This window comes from Bubalus kerabau, chromosome 16 (genome assembly GCF_029407905.1).
Source record: "Bubalus kerabau isolate K-KA32 ecotype Philippines breed swamp buffalo chromosome 16, PCC_UOA_SB_1v2, whole genome shotgun sequence".
Lineage (NCBI taxonomy): Eukaryota > Metazoa > Chordata > Mammalia > Artiodactyla > Bovidae > Bubalus > Bubalus kerabau.
The window spans coordinates 75,658,698-75,683,977 of NC_073639.1; the positions used below are offsets into that span (position 1 = coordinate 75,658,698).

At 59.5% G+C, this 25,280-nt stretch overlaps 1 protein-coding gene and 1 non-coding gene across 3 annotated transcripts; one reads left to right on the forward strand and one right to left on the reverse strand.

Moving 5' to 3' along the window:
• The first annotated feature begins 11,128 nt into the window (after window positions 1-11,128).
• Window positions 11,129-11,201, forward strand: TRNAQ-UUG (transfer RNA glutamine (anticodon UUG)). The gene has a single exon. It is a non-coding gene; the product is annotated as a tRNA-Gln (tRNA).
• A 6,775-nt stretch (window positions 11,202-17,976) lies between these two features.
• SNRPD3 (small nuclear ribonucleoprotein D3 polypeptide) lies at window positions 17,977-25,261 on the reverse strand. Of its 2 annotated transcripts, XM_055549726.1 has the most exons (5): window positions 25,104-25,252; window positions 24,059-24,147; window positions 23,087-23,230; window positions 19,599-19,791; window positions 17,977-18,199 (listed from the first exon to the last, which is right to left on the reverse strand). In XM_055549726.1, exons 3-5 carry the CDS (start codon window positions 23,210-23,212, stop codon window positions 18,138-18,140), a joined length of 381 nt encoding a protein of 126 aa, XP_055405701.1. In that variant the 5' UTR covers window positions 23,213-23,230; window positions 24,059-24,147; window positions 25,104-25,252; the 3' UTR covers window positions 17,977-18,137. The 2 variants fall into 2 exon arrangements, with proteins under 2 accessions (XP_055405701.1, XP_055405700.1); XM_055549725.1 differs by lacking the exon at window positions 24,059-24,147 and having other exon boundaries at window positions 25,104-25,261.
• Between the last annotated feature and the right edge of the window lie 19 nt (window positions 25,262-25,280).

Consider the following 25,280-nt stretch of genomic DNA (forward strand, 5'->3'; position numbering starts at 1 on the left):
CCCCGTGGACTGGAGCCCTCCAGGCTCCCCTGTCCATGGGACTTCCCAGGCCAGGAGACAGGGGTAGGGTGCCATTTCCTTCTCCAGGGGAGCTTCCCGACCCAGGGATCGAGCCCGAGTCTCCCAATCTTCTGCGTTGGCAGGCAGGTTCTTTACCACTAGCGCCAGCTGGGGAGCCGGAGACACTGGATACAAGTTTCTGAACCTCGACCTCAGCCCTGGGGGGTCAGAGGGCAACACCACAGCTCCCACCCCATTCCACGGGGTCTCCCCAAACACAGCTCAGCTGCCCAGGGCAACTCCACGCATAGGGAGCAGCAGGCTTTAGTTAAGCACATACGGAAGCCAGCCTGTGGGAGACAGTGCCCCCACCCCTGAGGGCACAGCTCTGCCTCTGGAGCCTCTGTCCAACGCAGATTGGGACAGTCAACCTGGCCATCCCCACGGGAGGCCGGGGGAGGCGGGTCCAGGGATCTGAGCCCAGATGCCACCCTCCCCCCTTTCCTAGAAAACGCCCTCCAGGAATCTCTCAGCCAAGGACACAGAGGGTGGGGCGGGGATGAGACTCAGGGCTGGGGAGCAGTTCTCCTCTTCCCATGGGACTCCAAGCTCTGGACGTAACCCCTCACCCCACCGCTGTCTGGCTGCTCCTTCACGGCATCCAGGCTTGGCCCTCCCCTGCCCACCCCACACCCCCTCCTTGGCCTTCTCACTCTCGGGGGGGACGGGGTCCAGGCCTGGCTCAGCCTCTGGAAGGATACGGTCAGGACCTGGGAGGCATCCCAGCTCTGGCTCCGGTCCTGGGATGGGGTGCGGCGTGGAGTGTGTGGCTTACCGGGCCTCCGGCTCTGGGAAGGGGTCTGTGAGGCCCCCGGGGCCGCGGGGCTGCTGCTGAAGGCCCTGGCCGGCCCCACCACGTCACTTCACTGTGCCGTCGACTTGGCCCCGGAGGAGGGCAGGCCGGCCGTCCTGCTGGTTTGCCAAGGAGGAAACCTGTGGTGCCAAGGTGGCCCGGGGACAAAGCCGGCTGCAGAGCGGGGGGGAGGGCGTCTGGGTCCAGCCGTCTGACAGCAGGAAAGAAGGGGCCAGGATAGGAACAAGCCCAGCACGGGTGGAGGGACGGCGGCTGTGGCGGAACGGCGGCTGGGGGTGCGGGGGGCCGGCCCCTGCCTCCTCTCCGGGGCTCAGCCCTCAGGACCACAGAGCCCAGCACGGTCCTCTCAGACCTTCTCCTGCGGGGGGCGGAGCGGTGCTTAGCCCTGCAGAAGGAGCCGAAGTCTGCCTTCCCTCACCGTGGGCCGGTCCTCCCCCATCACGGGCCCTGGGCACCCCTCCCAGGCTGGACACACACCCTCCCTGCTGTGGGAGTCGGGGCTCTGGAGCCAAATTCCCCTGCGCTGGGATGCGAAGGGGCTGGGGGGAGGAGCTATAAGGGGCAGCGGGCCCCCAAGGAAGACCCCTCCAGCGAGCGGCCCCTGGAGTAGCAAGGCCCCGACCCCCACCACGCACACAGCTGCTTCCCCCACTTCTGCCTGGGAGGAAGCCTGAAGGCAGGCAGGTGCTGCCAGCCTGCCCAGAGCTGGGGTAGATTAACCAGCACCCCCAAGGCCCCTGGCTCGCCCAGCTCTGCCACCAGCCAAGGAGGGAGGGAGGGTAAATATTTGTCAAGGGAGGAGAGTCTGCAGAGGGTGAAACAGTCAGGTACTACAGCTGCGCTGCGGCGGAGGGCTGAGGGGAGGTTCTGAGAACCGGTACTGGCACCGCCTGAAGCCGCCCCCCACCCCGCCCTGACCCCCAGTCCAGTCTCCTTTTCGTCGCCAAAACGACCGACCCATGGTCAGCCCCGGATGCCCGAGGCTTTGGAGGCACCGAGCGCCATCCCCCCTCCGGTGACCCCAGTCCCTGGCGACACAGCTCGAGCCAGGACGAGCGCGGGCCGACGGCCTCCTCCAGCGACACCCCTAAACCGAGCGTGGGATCTCCGGGAACCCCGCAGGGGCCCTCCTCTTTCCCCCGCCCCGCTCCGGCCCGGCCAGGGCGCGCAGCCTCGGATCGCGCGCCCCGCACGCGGCGCATCCCGGGGCAGGAGCGGGCCGGGGCGGGGCCGGGGCGGGGCGCCGGGCCGCCGGGCCTCCCGCCCGCTCTGCGCCCGCCGCGCGGCGGCCATGGGGGCGCGGCTGGGCCGGCGGGCCGGGCCCGACGCGGGCTTGGAGGCCTGGGCGGCGGCGGGGTGCGGGCCCGCGCCTTAGGAGCGCCGGGTGCGCGGGCTCCGCGAGATCCAGTCCACGCTCCGCGAGTGGCGGCCCGAGCGCGCCCGGCAGCTGCGGCGCCTCCTGCGCCAGGCGAGAGAAGGAGCGGGCCGGCCGGGGCTGGAGGCCGGGGCGGGCTGGGGGGCAGTGCCGAGCGGGGGCGCGCGCGCCGGGCGGTTCCCAGGGGAGGGGACGATGGGGGCGGGGGGAGGTATTGTCCAGGCCGCAGGGCGAGGCAAGGACGGAGGGCAGTGGGCTACAGCTGGGGAGGGGCTCCCTGGACAGTCTGCTCGTCTCAGGGGTTTGAGGTCGGCTGTGGCTCCTAGCCTGGAGCTAGGTGCCTGCCTTCAGACCCTGCCAAGAAAGGAGGCCAGCTGGGGGCCAGTGGTCTTGTCCCCGGGGGCAATGGGGAGACGGGAGGCCGGGCTCTGGATCCTACAGCCAGGACCTGGGGGAGCCGAGCTGCCGCCCGGCTGGTCAGCGGGTGCAGCAGCCTCACCCTAGCAGCCCAGACAAGGCCCGGCCTCCTTGCGGGCAGTGCCCCAGGCCACTGAGGACACACGGCTGGCACCCCCTGTGCCTTCCCAGCATTGGGTCAGGGTGGACGGGGCCCTGGCTCCACAGACGCCAGCCCCCAGCCCTGGGCCCCCAGGAGTCACCACTGAGCAAGCCGCTGCCCTCTCTGCCGAGTCCTGGTGCCCTGCGGCTGCCACCGCCCACCCCGCCCCGTGTGCTGAGATCGGCCTGGTCCACAGGTGGACATGCTCGGGAAGACGGAGGCTTGGAGAAGAGCTGCGAGCCTAGGGCCGCAGAGCAAATTGGGGGCCAGCCGAGGCCACAGCCCACCCCTCTGGGCTCCGCAGGCTGGAGGCTGGGGCTGGCCCTTTCGGGGGAGCTGTCCGCACCTGCAGAAAGCAGGCTGGGGTCCCTGGGACCCGGTCTGGGTCAGCCCCGGCTTCTTCTGGACCCTTCCTAGCTGGCATCTCCCACTTGAACCGTGCGTGAAGTGGAAGCAAAGCAGCACGCATCAGCCAGGGCCCCGGATCTCCGTCTGGCAAGGAGCCCAAGGCGCACTGGCTGGGTATTTTAGCTGGGTGTCCCAGAGGTGGGGCCCTGCCCTGTCCCACGGCCAACAAGGCCTCTGCAGTTTCGGCCCTCGGGCACTGGGGCCTGGCTTCCTGTGCCCTCCTGGGCTTTACGCACAGAGCACGCCACTCTCTGGCTTGGGGTGGGCAGGGGCGCCTGAGGTCTGGAGGCCCATCTGGTTGTGCCTGTCGTATCCTGTAAACGGACCCCCTAAAAGACAGCACACCAGGTGTAGGGGGATAACAGGAGGAGGAGGCCAGGGGGTGGGGGGCGGGAAGGACAGGGCAGGCCGGGGACCTGAAGGGGGATGTGCGTGAGGCTGGGAGGCTGGACGGGGGCTGGACAGGGGGGCTGGTGGGCGGGGGAGGCCATGGAGGCCAGAGTCTGAGGCTTGCAGGCTGTCTCTGCCACCCCACAGCCGTGAGGACGTTTGATCTCCACCGAGGGGGTCAAGCCCAGGGGTGTCGTGGAGCTGGCTCTGGCTAGGAGGGGCGGGAGGCCAGGGCCCCTGGGAGGAGGCTGTCGGGGCCAAGGCTGCTCGAGCGGTGGGCGGGCTGGGCAGGGGGTGGAGGGTGCCGTCGGGGTGGTCCCTGCGCTCTGCAGCGAGCCTGGGAAGCCAGGGCTGGCAGCGTTCTCTACTGAGTGAGGGAACAGGAGCAGGGGCCACCTGGTCTGAGCGGAGTGCCAGCCCGGCAGGACAGGTGTGGACCGCAGCCATTGCACAGGACCGCGGCCCAGGTGGGCAGAGGCGGGGGGGCCCGAAGGGAACGCTGGAGGGCAGGGCACTGGGGGCGGTCATCAGAGCAGCCCCCCAGAGACAAGCCCAATCCCAGGGAAGGGGGTCCTGCAAGCCTGGGGCGGGGGCAGCGGTTGGGAGGGCGTCCAGGGCAGGGAGGCCGCGGCCCTGGCGCCCTCCACTCTCAGCGGCCTGCAGGATTTGGGCCCAGAAGGGGCCCTGCTCACTGGCCTGCTCTGCAGGAACGCCGCCTTCCTCAGCCTGCCCACGGCCTGCTTGGGCCCCTGGCCCGGGACCTGCAGTGCCCCGAGGTGGTGAGGCCCACACCCCAGGCCGGGCAGCGTGGTGGACGGGGGCCTGGAATTGCCCTCGGGGGGCCCCCCCGGCCTGCTGCATGCGTAGCCTCAGAAGGAGGGTCAGCGTCCCTCTCTGGGACCCCGTGCCGGCGTCGTGTGTGAGGCTGGCCTGCAGCTGCAGCCCATGGGAACCCTGCTGACCCAGCCCCGGGCTGTCACCTGTCATTTGGACCCGTTTCCTGAGCCGTGGGCCCGGCCCTGGGACCCAGGCAGGGGGTCGCGTGGGGAACCTTCGGGATCCAGAACACCCTGACAGATCCAGAGTCCCAGAGCTGGGAGAGAGCCGGTCCACACGTACCCCTGTGGACAGGAGCCCACCGCCTCCCTGAGCAGTGCACGACGGGAGCAGATCTCTCCTCCTGCTGGGCTGGCCCCTGCCACCTGCAGTCCACCCCGCGGGCCCATCGGACGTCCCGCCGTGCGGCTGGAAGGGCCCTTGCTCCTGACACAACCTGAGGCTGCCACAGCCCGCACGGTGAGCCCCGGCGTGAGACGGGGCGCCTCCCCAGGGCCTGGCCGGCTCTGAGCCGCCGCCTCCAGGTGCAGCGGTCGCCGCAGGTGCCCCGAGGCTGGCCTGGAGCCGTTGCGGGCACCCCGGGCTTGCTGCCACTGTGCACGCACGCTGCTCGCAGAGCCTGGATGAAAGAATGTGCTGGGTGGCGGAGTGGGCTCGGTGCCGGCTCTGCGGAAAGCAGGCCGCCCCACATCCTGCCCAGCTGGGCCTCTGCGAGGGCCGGCTTAGGAGCGAGAGAGAGAGGGGGCCAGGATGGGGGCGGGGGGGTGCCGTCAAACAGCCACCCTCCCCCGGCAGCCCAGACCCAGTCCACGGGCGCCGGCCCGCTGGACGGGGAGAGGGGGGAGGGCGTGCTGACCTGGCTGGCTCCTGTTTCCCAGGGCGGCGTGGGGGCAGCGGGGCTCCCTGGAGGGGCCTGGTCCTGGGGGGCGCTGAGGGCGCGCGGGGAGCCGGCGGGTCGCCCGAGGCTCTGGCCCAGGGCCTGAGGACGGGGAACAAGGGCCCATTGTCTGGGCCTCCTCCCGCCGGGCCCCGCGGGCCTCGGACCAGCCTGTCCAGCTCCCAGCGGGCAGCCTCTCCTGGCTGTGAGCCAGGCTGCGGCGGGGGGTGGGGGGGGGGTTCAGCCAGTGGGCGGCCCGAGGTTGGACGGCCGGCTGTGCGCATGCCTGCGCTTGGGCCCCCGAGGCCTCCCTGACCGCGCTGCCCCCCGCAGCACCTGGAGCTCGGAGTCCTCCGGGCAGGACCTGCCAGCAGCTCATCTATGGCCTCGCCCCTCACGCCAGGTGGCCGCGGGGGACCCGCCCGCCCCGGAGGGAGGCTCAGGGCTGGAGAAGGGGTGGGCACGCGGCCCCCCAGCCCAAGGCACACCCCGGCCCAGCTCCTCTCCATGGGAGCTGCCGTCCCCCGGCCTGGCCCAGGGCCCAGCCCCCTGGACCAACATGATCTCAGCGGCGGTCAGCTGAGTCCCTGTGGCAGCCTGGGAGGCAGGCGGCACCCAGGTCCTGTCACCAGGAAGGAAACCGAGGCTGGGGCAGGCGTGTCGTGCCCAGGGCCACACCGTCCTCTGGGAACTCCCGGCCTGAGCGGGGGCTCCACGGCCAGCCCAGCGGCCCACGCTGCCGCGGGGTCCCCCTCAGTCAGCCCACCGTGGCCTCGTGCGCACAGACTCGTTCTGGCAACAGGCCACTGGCCCCCAGGCCCTGGAGCACCTCCTTGGCCCCCCAGCCTGTTGCTCTTGGCCTCAGGCCTGAGGGTCCACGCTCGGTCTGAGGCCTCTGGGGGCTGTTCCTTGTCTTGGCAGGCGGGGGCCCTGGAGGTGCTCCCACCACTCTTGGCCCCCAGGCAGCCAGCCCAGGGCTCAAATGACAGAACCACAGGGTTCTGCGGGGGTGGGGGACCCTCCTCCATCTCGAGTTCCAGCTTATGACACAGGGAGCCTCCCACAGGGCAGGTCCCAGCCCACGATCCCCAACACGGCCCTCTTGCTTAGCCTGGGTCTGTTCCCTCTCTGGCCCCGAAGCCTCGGGGTGGGGGACACCAGTCACCCTCATAGGATCATCTGTCCTTCCAAAATGGTCAGTGACCTTCGAGGAGGCACGTGGAAACACTGACCGGGTGGGCTCAGGGGTCCAGCACCCCGATTTGGAGACCTGGCTGTCCCTTACTGGCATGTGGCCGTGGAGGAGTCGGGTCACCCCTGCCCCCAGCACCACGGGATAAGCAACGCCACCCCACTGGTTGGTGTAAAAATCAGAGACAACCATCGTGACAGGCGTGGGGAGGCCGCAAACAGCGGGTTTTTAGAACGGCCTTGAACGCAGGTGCATCGAATCCTCACAGCCAGGCTGCCTCTTAACCAAGGGGACCTGAGGCTCAGAGCCCTCGCCAGCATTGCCGTGGCCGCTCGCCCAGGAAGTGGCTGCGCGCAGGGGCCTGGGCCGCCCTGACTGGGGGGTCGCCGCCTGTGGCCGGGGTGGTGGTGGCGGCGGGGCCCTTGTCAGTCCCTCCCCACCCGTGACTCTCCCGCAGCCTCCGGAAGACTCTGCCGGCAGGTGAGGCCGTGGACCTGTCGGGAACCCCCGTTGGCCCGGGACCCGCAGCCCGTCACGCGCTACCTGGGCTGGCGGGGCTGGCCCTGAACTTCACGGGGTTCAGCGACAGGCTGCTGTGCCCGCTGCTGCCCAGCCTCTGAGCCAGCACCCCTTGCCGCCCACCATCCACGAGGGCCCGGACCTGGGGCCCCGGCCCTGGCATCCCCCGGGGGCTCTGTGGCCGCGGGGCCCACGCCCCAGGCCTGCTGCACCAGGTGACCCGCCAGCCGCCTGGCTCTTGCCTCCAGAGCTCGTGGGCGGACGGGGTGATGGGGGCGGAGGTCCCCCAGGAGCCAGTGTGCGGAGGAGGAGGGGGGACCGGCACGTATAAAGGGCCACGTCCTCTCCACCTCAGCCTTTCTGCACCGTGGGCCTCGGGGGCCACTGGGCACCAGCCCGGCCCCTGGGGTGAGAAGTGGGGGCCTGCAAAAGGGAGGGACCAGGCTCACTCTGACCTCCCCTGGGAGGCCGGAGAAGCGGGAGGTCCGTCTGTGGGCGGGGACTTGGAGGGGACCTCCGGGGCCCGGCCCTCAGGTCCGGGCAGGGCCTGGGCACCTGGAGGACGGGACCCAGAGCGGGGCAGAGCTCCTGCCTGAGCCCAGGCTGCTGAACACCCCCTCAACCGGGATTCCCTGGGCCAGGCACACGACTGTGCCGGCGGGGCGAGGCCTGTGTCCCGTGGGGCGGACAGTGCTGCTCACCAGCTCTGGTGCCCACCCTCCAGGCCTCCTGTACTTGGTGAGTGGGCGGCCCCACAGGGCAGGGGAGGAGAGACAGCAGTCAGAGACAAAGAGCCCTGTGTCCTCTGCAGGCCCTGGGGCCCCACGCGGAGTCCTCCCCCGTGGGAAGACCCAAGGGCGCGTGCGGGGTTTGCGGGTGGGCACAGCTGGCAGCAGGAGGCCCGGGGGAAGCAGGACCCATGGGCGGGCTGCAGACCAGGCACCTTGCTGCCCGCCCAGCCTGCGTGGGGGGCTACAGCTCAGCCCCACTGGGAGCTGGGCAGGGACGCCAAGCTAGTTGAGCCGTGTTGCCGTGCCTGGCCCAGGGCGCCCCTACAGGCCAGCGCCAGGGGCGGCGGGGTCCCCCGCCTCGCGGAGTGCCCCAGTGAACCCTCCCCAGAGCTCCGGCCCTCAGCGGACTGCGAGCTGGCACCGTGACACTTGTCTGTAGGCGGCCGGATGCCCAGCAGCGTCTTGGGCCAGAAGGGCGGCGTCAGGCCCGGGAGGGTAGGAGGGGGTGAGGTTAGGCCCCTGCCTCCCTGCGCCTGGGGGATTCCTACCCAGAGGGGCTGGAAGGTGTGAGCAGACCTGTTCGGCCCAGCTCTGCTCCCTTCTGTGCAGCTCTCCGCTCTCTGCTGTGGGGTCCTCGCCCTTCCCCAGCCTCCTTGCTTTAACGACATGGACCTGCCCAGTGACCCCCACTCTGGGACAGTGGGCTCAGGCCCCCGGGGGCTGGAGGATGAGCAGGCCGGCCCAGGCCGGGCGAGCTGCTGAGCTGCATTCTGTGACTCCAGGCTGTCCCCCCACCCCTCCTTCCCGCCCACCCCAGGCCTGCGTCTGCCAGACCTGGGCCTGACGACCGCGACCGCGTGGAGGGCGTCTCACCGGGATGCTGTGAGGACCGTGGCCGGTCTTGCTGGCCGAGCTCTGGCTGGATGCAGGCGGTGGCAGCTGGTCTCAATCTCCCGGCCTCTCAGATGGATGCCTGCGATGCCCTTGGTGGGCAGGGGTGTGAAGCGGCTCTGAGCCAGTCTGCCCTGTTCCCATGCAGGTGTCCAGAGCCCCTTCGAGGGGCCCTTGCGAACCCCAGAGAGGCTTCCTCTGTGGGCAGGGACACCCAGGAAGCTGGCTGCAGGCGGAGGAGGCACCAGGTGGGCCTGGCTGGGGCCGGTCCGCTCCTAGGCCCAGTCTAGGAGGCGGACAGACCTGGCCTGGTCCCGCCCGTCACCCGTGGACGGTGTGGTCCTCTCAGCGCCCAGCCCCTCATCTTGGGAGCAAGGCTCACCGAGCCGCCCCTTGTCCCGCTGGCGCGAGGCTGACAAGGCTTGGAAAGGGCCTGCCACGTGGGGGGCACCCAGAAGACGCTCTGCAGCGTCAGCAGGGCCTCCACCCAGGGCTCTCTGGGTGGGAATGGCAAGAGCCCAGGCCCCGGGACAAGGCGGGGCTGAAGCCATCTATTAATTTAAGAGCGCTCTGCAGCTTCGGCTGGGGCCAAGCACTGTTCCGATGGCTTTTCACCACTTCAGTTCTCTCTGCACCTGCAGGAGGTGAGCGAACTGAGTCAGCGAGAGGTTGAGAGACCTGTCTGAGGTCAAAGGGCTAGGAACGGGGAGGAGCCAGGAGGTGAGCCAGGCAGCTGGCTTCAGTCTGGGGTGCTGCCCGTCTCCCAGCCATCGTCTCCCATCCCCCTCTTGGGGGGCCGAGGAGTCACCCAAATTCCCGCCAGGGGCGCCCCAGCAAGCCAGAGGCCATTCGGCCATCATGACGGCCCTGCTGCAGCAAGGCCAGCTGGGATCTCCTTGGGCCTCTGTCTCCTCGCGTGCAAGACGGGGCGGTGGGGGGAGCACTGAGGAGCCAGGCTCTTCCTCTTCTGGGATGGAAAGGGACTGGTGAAGAGTGGGCTGGAAGTACTGACGATACTTCTCAGACTGAGCCCCGCTCAGGCGTGTGGGACCCGTGCCCGCTTCTGGCAAGCTGGCAGACAGCTGCAGAAGCCTTCGTCCCTCCGGCCTCCGCTTCTTGGGTCGTGCCAGCGTGTTAAGAGCATCAAGAGGAAAGAAGAAGAAAACATGCCTGTCCTCTGCAGGACGGTGGTGACCAACGCTCGGGAACTTCTGTCCTGGAAGGAAGGACGAGTGAGCCCAGATAGAATGCTTTAATTAAAAACCCTCCCTCCTTGGAAGAAAAGCTGCGACAAACCTAGAGAGCGTATTTAAAAAGCAGAGACGTCGCTTTGCTGACCAAGGTCTGTAGAGTCAAAGTTAGGGTTTTCCCAGTGGTCATGTACAGATGTGAAAGTTGGACCATAGAGCAGGCTGAGCGCCGAAGAATCGATGCTTTTGAACTGTGGTGTTGCAGAAGACTCTTGAGAGTCCCTTGGACAGCAAAGAGATCAAACCAGTCAATTCTAAAGGAACTCAACCCTGACTATTCATTGGAAGGACTGATGTTGAAGCTGAAACTCCAATACTTTGGCCACCTGATGTGAAGAGCCAACTCATTGGAAAAGACCCGATGCTGGGAAAGACTGAGTGCGGGACACTCTGTGGAATTGATATCGTGCTTGTGGGTGCTCAGCGGCTCAGCTGTGTCCAGCTCTTTGTGACCCCATGGACTGTAGCCCGCCAGGCTTCTGTGCACGGGATTCTCTAGGCAAGAATGCTGGAGTGGGATGCTATTTTCTCCTCCAGGGGATCTTCCTGACCCAGGGATTGACTCTTGCATTGCAGGCGGATTCTTTACCATTGAGCCACCTGGGAAGCATTCCCAAAGAATTGATAACTGATATTATCTCTTCCTTAAATATTTGGCACATTTCCTCAGGGAAGGCTCACAAGCCTGACGTTTTCTTTGTGGGAAGGTTTTCAACTACAGTTCCAATTTAAGAGAAGTAGGGGTATTCGGGTTAGCTGTTACTTCTCAGAGGGAGTTTTTGCATTTTCGATCTTCCAAGGAATTAGTCCATTTCATCTGAGCTGTGGAATTTGACATGTTCATAACTTTCTCTTTTATTTTGGCTGTACCGAGAGGCCTGCTGTCTATTTAAAACAAAATCACTAACCTGCTGATGTGTGTATGGATAAACAAAAGTGGTCTGTCCATACAATAGAGTATCATTTAGCCTTAAAAAAAAATGAATTACTGACACACGCTATACCATGGATGAATTTTGAAGGCAAGGTAAGTGAAAGAGGACACAAAATATGATTCCACGCATGTGAAATGTCCAGCAGGCAAGCTCACAGGGACAAAGCAGGTTAGTGATTGTTTTAAATAGACAGCACTAAACACCTATGTTAGGAAAAAAGAAAGGTCTTGGGTCAATGGTCTCAGCTATATCAATCTCGGACAAGAAGATATCACTGAAGAATCTAGAATTCCCTGGCGGTCCAGTGGTCAGGACTCAGCACTTTGACTGCTGTGAGCCCGGGTTCAATCCCTGGTCAGGGGACAAGATCTTGCAAGCCTCTCGGTACAGCCAGAATAAAAGAGAAAGTTATGAACATGTCAAATTCCACAGCTCAGATGAAATGGACTAATTCCTTGGAAGATCGAAAATGCAAAAACTCCCTCTGAGAAGTAACAGCTAACCCGAATACCCCTACTTCTCTTAAATTGGAACTGTAGTTGAAAACCTTCCCACAAAGAAAACGTCAGGCTTGTGAGCCTTCCCTGAGGAAATGTGCCAAATATTTAAGGAAGAGATAATATCAGTTATCAATTCTTTGGGAATGCTTCCCAGGTGGCTCAATGGTAAAGAATCCGCCTGCAATGCAAGAGTCAATCCCTGGGTCAGGAAGATCCCCTGGAGGAGAAAATAGCATCCCACTCCAGCATTCTTGCCTAGAGAATCCCGTGCACAGAAGCCTGGCGGGCTACAGTCCATGGGGTCACAAAGAGCTGGACACAGCTGAGCCGCTGAGCACCCACAAGCACGATATCAATTCCACAGAGTGTCCCGCACTCAGTCTTTCCCAGCATCGGGTCTTTTCCAATGAGTTGGCTCTTCACATCAGGTGGCCAAAGTATTGGAGTTTCAGCTTCAACATCAGTCCTTCCAATGAATAGTCAGGGTTGAGTTCCTTTAGAATTGACTGGTTTGATCTCTTTGCTGTCCAAGGGACTCTCAAGAGTCTTCTGCAACACCACAGTTCAAAAGCATCGATTCTTCGGCGCTCAGCCTGCTCTATGGTCCAACTTTCACATCTGTACATGACCACTGGGAAAACCCTAACTTTGACTCTACAGACCTTGGTCAGCAAAGCGACGTCTCTGCTTTTTAAATACGCTCTCTAGGTTTGTCGCAGCTTTTCTTCCAAGGAGGGAGGGTTTTTAATTAAAGCATTCTATCTGGGCTCACTCGTCCTTCCTTCCAGGACAGAAGTTCCCGAGCGTTGGTCACCACCGTCCTGCAGAGTTACAGGCGTGTTTTCTTCGTCTTTCCTCTTGATGCTCTCAACACGCTGGCACGACCCAAGAAGCGGGGCCGGAGGGACGAAGGCTTCTGCAGCTGTCTGCCAGCTTGCCAGAAGCGGGCACGGGTCCCACACGCCTGAGCGGGGCTGTCTGAGAAGTATCGTCAGTACTTCCAGCCCACTCTTCACCAGTCCCTTTCCATCCCAGAAGAGGAAGAGCCTGGCTCCTCACTGCTCCCCCTCGGCCCCGTCTTGCACGCGAGGAGACAGAGGCATGTATCGTAATTCAAAGCCAGTGCTGAAGAGAAAATTCTAAAAAAAACTGCTAGAGGAAAAAAGTATTGCCTTAATTCTGTTTTGTTAGTGTTGCTTTGGGGTTTATATTATAAATTTTAAAATGATCACAGACTTCAAGTAATACGCCCTTTCTAGTGTCAGTATAATAGTATGTAGTATTCTCCTCTCAGCCTTTATGCTAATGTGCATTTTACATTCACACGTCAAGAGGATGAGATGGTTGGATGGCATCACTGACTCCATGGACACAAGTTTGAGCAAACTCAGGGAGACGGTGAAGGACAGATGTCTTCACTTTGTGTATATTCAGATTTCCATGTGCTCTGATTTCCCTTTTGCTAAATGAGTATCCTTTAATGCTTCTTGTACAGCAGGTCTCCTGGTGATTTCTTTCAGCCTTCGAATGTCTGAAAATGATGTATTTTGCCTTCGTCTTAAAAAGCTACTCCTCCAAGTACTGGATCCTAGATTGACAGCTTTCTGTCAACACTCTGAAGATGCCGTTTCACGGTCTTTGTGTCTGTATGGTCCCCAGTGAGAAATGTCATCCTGTTTTTCTTCTTCTGATTATAACATTTCTTTTTTCTCTAGCAGTTTTTTGAGAACTTTCTCTTCAGCACTGGCTTTGAATTATGATACATGCCTGGATCTCATTTTCTTGTGCTTGGAGTTCACTTGGCTTCTGGGATCTGTGGGTTTATAGTTTTCATCCAGTGTGGGAAGTTTGGGGCCATTATTTCTTCAAACACTTTTTCTGTCTCTCTCATCACCTCTCCTTCGGAGACTCCAACCACCCATATATTAGGAAACTTGAAATTTCCCCATAGTTCTTTTTTTTTTCCAAATTTATTTCTGGCTGTGCTGTCTTTGAAGCGCTCCGTCACTGCGTGTGGGCTCTCTCCAGTTGCAGCGCGTGGGGCTCGCGGGTGTGGAGGCTTCAGTAGCTGTGGTGCAGGGGCTCAGCTGCCCCTCGGGAAGCGGGACCCTAGGCCCCAGACCGGGGATTGGGCCTGTGCACCCTGCTGGCAGGCAGGATTCGTAACCAGGGGAGCAGCACGGAAATGCCCTTCACACCCTTTGCTCTGTGTGTCTCATCTTGTATAGTTTCTATAATGCGTGCTGTGCGAAGCCGCTCAGTCGTGTCCGACTCTTTTCGACCCCATGGACTGTAGCCCACTAGGCTCCTCTGTCCATGGGATTTCCCAGGCAAGAATACTGGAGTGGGTTGCCACGCCCTTCTCCAGGGGATCTTCCCAACACAGGGATCGAACCAGGTCTCCTGCATTGCAGGTGGGTTCTTTACAGCTGAGCTTCTACGCTGCAACATTCCCTGACCTTCTCTTCTGCACCGTCTCATCTACTATGATAGCTTAAGTTCAATGAGAAATTTCTTCTCTTCCTTCTTTCTCCTCCCACTACACCCTTGTCCTTCTTTACAGACCTTCCATGTCTTTTAACTTTTTGAATGTTTGAAAGAGCTCAACCAACCATCTTAGCTGCTTTCCCTGCTCCTTCTAACCCGTGAGTCAGTTTTAACCTGTTTTGATGATTCTCACCATGGGCTGTGCTTTCCTGGCTCTTTGCATGGCTGGTAATCCTTGAATGGATGCCAGACACTGCAAATTTTACTTTGTAAGGTGCTAGATATTTTTATGTTCCTATAAATCTTTTGGGGCTTTGTTGGAGAATACAGTTAATTGACTAGACACAGCATGATCCTTTCAAGTCCTGTTTTTATGATTTCTTAGCTGGGTCCACAGCCATGCTCAATCTAGGGCTCAAAGTTCATTTTTGAGGCAAGACTTTCCTGGATACTTGTCTTAAAAATACATCATATTTTTGTATTATTCATGTTTAAATATCATTTACTGAGTATTTCAAAAATTTTAAAACCTTGGAGCCTTGCTACAGACTGCTCCTCCTAGAGCCAGTTAACTCCCAAATAGTAAACAGCTTCCTTGCACAGCATACCTTTCACATACAAATTAACCAAAGTCTAAACCAACCACCTTTATTTAACTCACCCATCAAAGCCATCACCTGCCGTGCCAGATACCACACAACTGGAGACCACCCCTGTAGCCTGGAGCCCTCTGCTCTGTTCAATCATCCAATTTCAGATGTCCTCAAACCGGCCTGCCTTGCCTCACCCCTGCTTGCCCCGTGGAATCCGCACTCAGGCCCTGGGTCGTGCCTGCCCTCCCCTCCTGCCCCTGACCCACCTGGGGTTTCCTCGGGTGAGCCCGCGCAGCGTGGCACGCCCCTTGCGCTTGGGAACTGTCGTCTCCACGTCTGTCGCCCGCCACACCTAGAATAACGTTCCTGGTCTAACAGTGTGGCCGCTGCTGTGAGTCAGGGTCCTCTGGCCGGTGGGAGCGGGAACCGCCTGTGTGGCGCCGCGTCTTCCCCACGGCTTCCTCCCTGGCCTGTCTCCTCGGTATTTAAGAGGAGCCTCTGCAGCCCCCGGGGTCCCTGTGCGGCTTGCTTCTCCCTGCTGTCTGTCCTCTGAACTTGAGCTGCCTGGGGGTCTCTGGACTCTCAGCTGGCTCCTCAGCCCGGGTAGGCTGCAGCTCCCCTCACTGCCGCAGCCTAGAAGCCCTCACCAGGAGGTAAGGCCACCTCGTGTGCTTCCCAGCTCTCAGGGGTTACTCTCCTTCAATGCCCTGAGTTTGTTGTTTTTTTTTTTTAAGGCATGAGGGTAAGTTTCCATCTTGGCCAGAAGCAGGGAAAAAAAAATCCTGTGTGCTTTATTATTTAAGCTTATGAAGTACTCAGCAGGTGTGTCTAGAAGCGGAGATGGTATCAGTGAACCGGCCGAGTTTGCGCCTCCCTGGCACAGACGAGAGGCTGGCACCCCCTCTTAGGCCGTGGCCCAGGTGTCCCTGCACGACACCGCCCTGGACCCACGTCTTCTTTACCGTGCCACATTGCTTCCAACCTTACTGTTTTTCTTAAACTGCAATTTTCTTTTTAAACATTTTTAAATGTATTTTAACTTTTGAGGGTTGTGCAGGGTGTGGGATCTTAGTTCTTTGACCAGGGATCTAACTCAAATTCCCCTGCAGTGGGACTATGCAGTCTTAACTACCGGAGCCCCAGGGAAGGCTGGAGGCCCTATTAACAAAAACAAAAAAAAAAATACAAAAAAAAAACAAAAGAAAAAAAAGGGACTTTCAGAGAATCACCTTGGAGAAATCTACAAAGGAGACCAAAAAACAATGGGGGGTTAGGGGAGGCAGGGACAGAAAGAAGTAAAAGAGGCAAAGTCCTGGAGATCCGACATCCGAATAACACGAATTCCAGAAAGAAAACCAAAGGAAGGAAATCATTAACAAGTAATTCAAGAAAGTTTCCCAGAAACGAAGGATTAAAGTCTCTTCTGAAAAGGTTCATTCACCCACAGACCTTGGCTGGGGCACGCTGGTAGCCGGGAGAGACAGTTACGTACAAAGGTCCAGGCTCAGGACAGCCCCAGACTTCTCCACTGCAGCACAGGGTGCCCGATGGAAAGGTAACAATGCCTTCAGTATTCTAATGGAAGCGAACTCCTACCTGCAGTCTCATCCTCAGCGGAGTAAGAGAGGAGAAGCTGCTTTCCGACACTACCCCTTCTACAGCAGAGGTGGGAGGAAGAAGTTACACAAACCACAGGAGACCTCAAGAGGAAAGCCCGCAGGCAAGGCCTTAAGCACAAAGGAAAGCTGGTCCAGCCTGGGGCCAACTGGGAAGAGACCTACCGGACAGGAGGGACTGATGTCTTTAGACAAGTCTGGGCTTGGACCAGCAACGAGCAGACACAAAGCGAAGCGAGGAAGCAAGTCCTGGGTGGGCTAGAAGCTCACTCATCACGGAAAACACAAACAAACCTTCTGGCCGACCCAGTAAGAGGATTATCAATTCTAGGAAAGAGAAAGTTCTGCATGAAAGTGATCCCATCTGCCACCTGGCTCAGCTGTAATCAAACACCCGGGCCTAATCCCTAATAACAGAAACACCGAATATGATCAAGTCAGAATTACAGTATCGGGGAGATGGGCCACGGGGAGTCCACGTCAGTAGGCAGGACGGAAAAGCTGAAAGATAAATGCCCAAAACGAAACACCAAGGAGCAGCCGCACAAACGGGTTTAAATGGAGACACGGAAGCAAATATGGACAAGCAGCCCGGAGCTGAGAGGGCTGGGAGGAGGACTGGGGGAGAGACGGCATAACGACAAACCCCCCAGAACCACCTGCTCTTTCAGTACGAGTAACGGATCTTTTTTTCCTAAAGTGCGGGACACAAAGCTGTTTATAAAGCTGTTTTAGGCTAAGCTTTATTGTTTCATAAAGCTTCCAGGGAATTCCCCGGAAGTCCAGTGGTTGGGCCTCAGCTGCCGAGGGCCCAGGTTCGATCCCCTGGTCAGGGAACCAAGGTCCCAGAAACCATAGGGTGTGGGCAAAAAAAGTTAACGCTCACATGAAACAAGGCACTCTAGGCCAGGGTCAGAACGTGGACGTGGATATGCTGAGCCGGAACCGCTGAGTAGGGACAGCAAGGCACGGCTCAAAACAGGTTCCCGAGCCCCCATCTCCAGGGGAGGCGCTGCGGGGGCGTCAGTCGTCTCTGCGTGCATCTCAGCGGACCTGTTCCTTTTCAGAAACAGATGTTCCTTATCAGAAACAGATGAACTCTTGGTCGCATTAAAAGCAAATTACCTCCTTCCACAGGGAGTTCACTGGAAGCCGCCCTCAGCCACCCTTCATTGAACCTGTGGGAGGAGCTCCGGGGGGACGGTCCTGGGAACTGACCCGAGGGCCGCGACCTCGTGGCCGTGCTGCGACCTCGGGATGGAAGCTCACTAGGGGACCTCCTGCTCCCCCAGCACCGGGACATCTGTCCAACAAGCACCATCTAGGGCTGACGACCGAGCCCCTCGCCTCCAGTTTCTGCCGCAGCTCATCCTACACAGGGCCCCTGCCGGCCCCTCTCCGGTGTCCGACTTCTCCACGCTGCTTTTCCAGTTCGGGGCTGCCGCACACCCCGTCTCTGCATTAGCAGCCGCCGCTGTGCCCGTCCACGCCGAGCGCTCTGATAAACACACAGAACCTGTCCCCTGGGTCAGCGCAAAACTGCTTATGAAGCCAGTACCCCAGGAGCCACGGGCTCTCTGAATGACCTTCTAATATCAGATTACCTCTGCTAGACGCTGACTCACTGGTGTTTGCAGGCGGCAAGGTCTGGGTCTCTGTTTTTCCCCACAGGCAGGACCTGGGTGTCCTGTTGTTCAAGCTGAGCTGACAGTGCTCCCGAAGAGGCTGCCGCGTGCGCGGCCGCGTGCCAGCAAGGGAACCCGTGCGGCCTCGGAGCCCCTCCGGGTGCTTAGCCCGTGCTGGCTGGGGCGGCGGCCTCTGCGCCCATCAACTGCGCTGCTTCAAACCGGCGCTTCCCCAGCACATCTCCCAGGGTGTCAAAGCCCAAGCTGCGGCCAAAGCAAACAACAAAAAGCTACAAAAGGAACACAGAGTCCTCAGATTCTCAAAAAGAAAAAACCCACCATATTTATTTAGTTTAACATTTTACACACATCTAAGGAAAAACGATGCCTACAAGTAACATAGTACATAGGCACGCATCCCGACCCAGATAATCGAAAAGAAAAAAAAAAGAGCCAAGTTCTGTCCAACAGATAAAATTTATCTTCGCTTCTGGAAGATGTTTCCACGTCCCATTCCGCGTCCTCTCCCTCTTGCAGCCACTGAAACGGGAGAGAAAAGACGAGGCAGGTCGGTACGGACTCTCACCACAGAGGAGCCAGAGCCCTGGACGCTGGCCACGAGGGGCCTGAAGGCCCCCAGTCCGGCAGCAGGCCCGCCCACCGCACCTCACGGGGAAAGAGCCCCTGGGAGGGGCGGGTGCCCGGGCAGAGCCAGAGCGGACGCCGTGAACCCGTCTCCTGGCCCAGCACTGCCCCACCAGAAGCTGGGGGGCAGGGCCCTGCAGCGACGGTGGTTTGGGGAGCCCGTCTGGGAACCAGAGAAAAGATGAATTCTCAGAGCTGCCCCAGGATGAGCAGACAGAACACTACAGATGCATTTACTTCACACGTAAAACTGAAACAGATGTGAAGTGTTAACATCTATTAAATCTGGGTGAGGGATCTTGTTCTCCGAGCTGTTCTGCATGTGTGAAGTGTTTCTGAACGGGGAGGGGGAACCACAGATGAAAACCCCAAACCACCACTCGATGAAGACCGCTGTTCTGAGACTCAGGTCCGAAGAGGGGACCCATGGCTTTGAAGAAGAGAAGACACCCTGCCGCCTCTGGACTCTCCTCTCAGAGCCTGGAGCTGACCCAGGAGGGAGGGCAGGCCGTGAGAACCTGGCCGCCTGCTGGGGGTGCCGCCTCCTAGAGCCCCGACAGAGACGGAGAGCAGCCGCTGCAGCTCAGCCTTCGCACCTTCCCGGGACGGGCCAGGGCTCGAGTCCCCGCTGGGAGGGGCGAGGAGAGGAGGCCCCTCCGAGCTCCAAGGCCACCTGAGTGGGCAGGCCTGCTGCAGTTACAGGCCTGAGGAGCATCGAGGGACCTTCTGGCTCTTTATCGATAGATGGACCGCTCCTAACAACTCATCGGTTTCCTAGCTGATCACCACGGCAGAACTCTTCAGGACCCTGACACACAACACTGAGTGGGCTAATCCAGGGGAAAAGGTCGGGCCACGTCACGGGGAAGACCACGTCCCACTTCTGGAACGTAGTAAAGGAAAACTGCGTTTGGCCTCCTTTAACGGGTAAAAGATGGCTCCAGACGGCTGACTTCTGATCTGAGAGCGCCCCTCCCCACACCACCTCTCTCGCTCACGCTGGGTGTCAGGAGACACCCCAGCCACACAGGGACCACCACCCCAGCCCTTCAGGGCCTGCGCCTCCGCTCGGCAAGCAGAGCAGGGCAAGCTCCCCGCAGTCACCACAGCAGACTCATCCACTTTCATCTGAGCCCCCCTTTCTTCTAAGGAGCCGCTGTGGATCTCGCGTACGTCCTGAGTGGGGTCGAGTGAGGCGGGGGCAGGGGTGTGGAGCCAGCTGCCCTGGTCACAGGGCCTTCCTAAAAGGCCACGACATGCCTGTCCGCCACAGCCCGGGGCCCGCAGCACCTACCCTGGGCCTTCAGGATGGCCGCCTTTCCCCGGCCGGCGCCCGAGCCCTGGTTTTTGTTCTTCATGCTCTTCAACATGGGCGCATTTTTCAGCATGTCGGGCAGAATCAGGAAGCGGATCTTGCTGCCCCGGATGTACACCTGCTCCAGCTGGGCCACGCGGCCGTCTCTGTACGTGACCGTGATGTTGGACATCTGCAAGGAAACCGCCCTCGTCAGTAAGGCCACGGGCACCGGCAGAGAGCAGGGGGCGTGAAGGCGAGCCCTGGCTGGAAGGAGGGAGACCAGAAATGCAGATGCGTACGTCACAAGAAAAAGCCGGGGACTCCAGAGCGCCTGCGGTGTGTACCGGAGCGGGGCTGCGCCGAGCACCTCGCAGTACGTGAGTTCCCACTTTAACGGACTGAAAACCAAAGGTTGAATGGCCATCACGCAGAGACTCCTAACTGGAACCTGGACCTGGCCCCCAACTCCCGATTCTGCCATCTGCAGGGCCCCCGTCAACGTGTGCCACGGGTCAGCTGCTGTGAACGGGCCGCAGCGGCTCAGCATCGCCTGGCCGAGCCTCGCGCACCCCCACATTGGGCTGCAAAGGCGCCCCCAGGGTCGCGAGCGCCCCAGATGCGGTGCCGCCCACACCTGGACCACACAGGACTCAGGAGCAGGGCCGTCGCCGCGACTACGCGGCCCCTCCAGCATGCCGGCAGTGGGGGTAGCCAGAGGAGAATCCAACCAGGAGATTGGCCGGTTGTGGGAAGGCAACACAAACCTGCCCGTGCCAATCTCAACAGGCACCACGTTTAACAGCGAGGGCAGCTCACTCTACCAGCCTTCGGGGCAGAAAAGGATCACAGTCTATTCACAGCGGGTCAAGCCCACGTCGCACAGGGGAGCGCTGGTCTCTGCTTCCTGACGCTTGTCATCACCTTACCCCGACCTCCTCTTTCCTTCCAGTGCTAGCTGCCCCCCGCCCCGGCCTCTGCTGGAGCCCCTGGCCTGCAGAAGGGGCAAATGACTCCCAGCCGGCCTGCAGTCTGTTCGGGGGCTCTCTGCCCCAGGCTGCCTCTCCTCCAGCCCACCCTGAGCACCCGGACAGGCCATTCTGAAAGATGAACGACAGTCAGACTGCGTGCTCTCACGACCGGCACGTGTCTGCCCAGGCTGAAGCCTGCTCACATCAGGGCCAACAATGACGGCAACGATCATAACCCCTTCACAAACACATGGACAGTGTGAGCCCACGTGGAAAACAAGCGCATGAATAAACGGAGAGGCACACAGAGCAGACGCAATAAACACAGAAAATACCATGAGGAAAGAAATCACTCTTGCAAGGATTATAATAACACAGAGATTCAGGCAGGAATCTTCACTGGAAGCAAAGCAGGGCTGACCACTGGGAGACCACTGAGAAACAGAATGTTACAAGGTATTTACTTAAAAAACATCCCCAGGAAACGCTCATCAGTTACAAAAGGAAAAGGAACCCATGGTGGAGAGCACACACAACGCCTTAACCAGAAGATCAAGGTTCACGTGGCACAAGGGGCACACAGGGGTTTCGGGCCTGAGTGACGCCCCGAGGAGACAAAAATCACAACACCCCAAAAAACCTAACCCAAATCTAATGAGAAAACATCAGAGAAGCCCTAATCAAAGGACAGCCTAACAAAACAACTGGCCTCTAGTCTTCACCAAGTCATCAGTGGCGTGAAAAGCAAGCCTGGAGTCACTGCTGCGGGAGCCGCTAAGCGCGCTGAGGGGCCCGGGCTGGGCGCGAGGGGCAGCCTGCAGACCCGAGAAACTGGAGGCGCTGCAGTGGGCAGAACGGAGCCCACACCGGGACGCCGGGCTCAACAGCGCAGCGGGAGGAGGCACACGCACGGGCACACGGGCACGCAGTGAGGGGCTGCTAGGACCGCAGCCCGCTGCCCAGCAGCTCAGAGAACACCGCGGGAGGCTCCCGCAGACCACCGTGCCAAGGCAAGAAAGCACCCACACTGACCTGGCCCCGAAGGGGTGAGCATGCCAACGCCCGCAAAGCATCACTTCCACGGGATCCACGAACCATCACCTTCCCCGCCAAAGCGTCTGGGAATCATGCTGCTTTAAGTATAGTCAAATTTTGGACTTGGCCCTTACTTTTTTTTTTTTAAAGATAACATTTACTGTGCTTTGATGATCACAAACTTAACACACGACTGTCATTTCAAAATAAAAATATTTTTAAAAATTTTGGAGAAGGAAAATGGCAACCCGCTCCAGTACTCTTGCCTGGAGAATCCCATGGAGGGAGGAGCCTGGTAGGCTACAGTCCATAGGGTCGCAAAGAGTGGGACACGACTGAGCGACCTCACTTTCGATCACATATGATGCCTCACCGAAAAGCAACTACTCACATGGGTCTTCCTCAAAATCTTTTTAAAGCATTTCATTATCATTTATAGCCTGGTTCTCATTTTCATAAAACCGGGAGCACTGTGGAGCTCTGGGTCTCCCCACTCATGTCCGTGGCATTTTACCACATAAAGTCCTCTTCCGCACCATCCTACTGGCTGAGCAGCATTCCTCACAGTGTGCACCAGTGCGGGCGCGCATAGCTCCCTTACCGTATCAGCAAGGCTGGCTGAGCTGAGACTCCCTCAGGGCGCTGCTGCCGGCTGAGTCACCACCCGCTTCTCCGGGTCTGACCCGCGCCCTAGATCGAAAGCTCTCCTGCTCCTGCCCTTGGCCCTCTGCAGCTCCCCCAGTCAATCTCTTGCCAAGTTAACTCTGTCCGCCTTTTACAGATGAGCAAACAGGCAATTAACGTTAAGTAATAAAGCCAGCTGAAATTCAAACCCACATTAGACTCCAAAGCCCAAGCTCTTAAACAGAAACTGCATCCCACACTCTGTGAAGTGATGCTATACGAATTCATGTGCCGTGGGAAGGGAACCACACCAAGCAGCGGGTCCAACATGTCTCAGCAGAGCGATATTCAGCGGGTGAGTCCTGTAACCTCATTCTTTCCATTTTATGGATAAAACTATCACCCAAACCTGCTTACCCGGCCACGTATTTGCTCTAAGTGCGATCACACGAGGCGCTTCTGCTACAAAAATGGCTGATACACGCAGTATGTGAGGGAAGAGTCGGCTAACTGCAAAGCATCACGCAAGCACGCTGTGGAGGGCAGGGGAGCTGAGCCTGATGGCTCCAGGGAAGGCTGTGCTGCTTCTCTTAAACGGGCCAATGCGTGAGAAGGCGGCCACGGGACTGGGAGAGACGGAGCATGAGCGGCCCAAACAGCCCAACTCTAGGAGGTTACACATTCTCAACCTCCAAGTGGCCCTCACCAACGCCCGCCTCTCTGGTATCTCCAACAGGGCCTGGCACAGCTTAGGCACTCGGCGAGCAACCGCTGACCAAGAACTTCCAGGAGCCCCCAGCCGCCCGCGTCCCGCCCTCGAGCCTCGGGCCTGCCCAGGCCCCGCGCAGAGCAGGGCACCTGGCAGTTCATGTTGTCCTCCGCCTCGATGAGCTTGCCCCGGTACACCTCGCCAGTGTTCGTCTCGCACGTCACGATGTGACCCTCGGCCTCGTGGAGCACTTTGATCGGCACGCCGATGGACATCTTGGCAGGAAGAGAGTTCTACGGCGACAAAGAGACAGCAGTTACTTCATCTTTCGAAGCCCGAGAAGGCATGCGGCAAACACAACCCCTCAAAGCTGACACTCTGGAAAACTTAGCGAAGTTGCCAAAGGTGCACTTTTTTTTTTTAGCTGAATTCTGAGCTTGAAGGACCTACTGGCAAACACATGCAAGATGTGGGTGGGGAGGAACAGGGGGGCTAAACAGGGGGAAAGCTAACGGGAATGAAAGCTGCCTCCCATTTTCCTTCCACCACAGGTCCCTTGAGTGTGCGTGTTAAGTCGCTTCTCTGACTCTTTGCGACCCCATGGACTGTAGCCCATGAGGTTCATCTGTCCATGGGATTCTCCAGGCAACAATACTGGATTGGGTTGCCAAGCCCTTCTCCAGGGGATCTTCCTGACCCAGGGATGGAACCCGCATCTCTTACACCTCCTGTGTTGGCAGGAGGCCTTTTTAACCACTACTGCCGTCTGGGAAGCTCAGAAGGGGCTGTGCGTTTAATTCAACCCATTAAGCGCTCTCTGACCGTCTACTTACTTCACCATTAAGCTAAAGAGAAAATATCTAAGTGTTCACAAAGTAACGATGTGCTACAAGTAGGAAATGCTCATCCTCGAGGGAAAATATAACCAGGGAAAACCCTGACTTGATCTAATTAAGAGAGAAAAAAAGTGGATTTTTTTTTTTAATCCCAAGATGGGTGTATAAAACAAAAACTTCTGTAAAATGAAATATTTTTTGCTCTCCAGTAAACAAGCCACATCGCAGCCATTTGGTATTCCAGCCTCCCAAATGCAAATTTTTAAGCCCAGGTAAAAACCATACCGGCTTTTTGGCAGCCTGCGTTACTTCCTGTAAGCGCTGAGGAGCTGGGGGATGTGAGAAGCACAAGAGGCAGTCCCTCGAACCATAGCCTTAGGGTAAAGGAGGAATTAGGATGTGAACGACCAAAAAGCAGGATTTGGCCCCAGATAGCTGAGATGCATATAAACAAAAGATTTCAGGAAGCCCGGACTCTTGCATCTTCCCGTATAACAGAAAAGTGTTAAATCTCTTCAGGCAGGAGACCTGGTCTCCATTACTCAACAGTCATCTTTTCATATTCAGATTACCTGCCCCTTGCTGCAAACTTCTTTGCAGCCTGACTCCACCCCACCCAACATTTCTCTCTCCCGGGAGTCGCCTGAAATCCTGTCTTCCGGGCTCGGAGTCCTCATGATTCCCACCGAATAAACCTAATTCTCAGCTTTTAGGTGGCGGTATTTTTTCGGTTGACAGGCAGCAGGAGGTTGGAACACAACCATGTGTGGTCAAGAGAAGAAAAGAACTGGGAGAGGTTAGGAAAAAACAGGTTCCGTTGGTGAGGACAACGCTGAACCGCAGCTGGGGGAGCCGGGGCAGCACAGAGACCAGGCCATGGAAGGGCAGCCGGAGTTACAAAATGCATGCAGCACGATTTAGAAGCAAGGAACTGTGGTAACTTGTGTTTTAAGCGTGAGCGGATCAGGCCCTGGAAGGGGGAGGGAGGCAGAGATGCCAAGGGCTTTGAAAAGCATCAGCCGGGGAGGGATCTGGGGGGAAGGTGGGCACCAGCCAGGAACGATCTCAAGACCACTGCCTGGATACTTCGAGAAACACCGGCCTGGAGAGCTTCGGAAACCGAGGAGCAAGTACTTCGGGGGAAAAGCTAGCGAACGCAGCTCCAGGCGCCTGTGAGGCGCCGCCGAGGGTCTGGGTGGCCGGGCTTCCCACGTCTCCCTCCCCGAGCCCCGCGGAGCTCCCCGGCGGCGCGTCCTCCCCCAGCCCCCCGGCCCCTCGCGGGACCTCGGCCCAGCCCTCGCCCGCCCCGCGCCCCCGGCCCTGTCCTCACCGGCTCCGGTCTCCTCTTTCAGAGGCTGCAGGGTAGACGGAACTCAGGCGACCGCGAAGGCGTGAGGTGCGCGAATGGCGGGTCGCGCGCTCCCAGAACACCACGCGTTCCCAAAATGCCTCGCGCAGCGCCCGCCCCCTTCCTTTTCCCGAGTGGCGGCGGGCGGGGTCTCTCGCA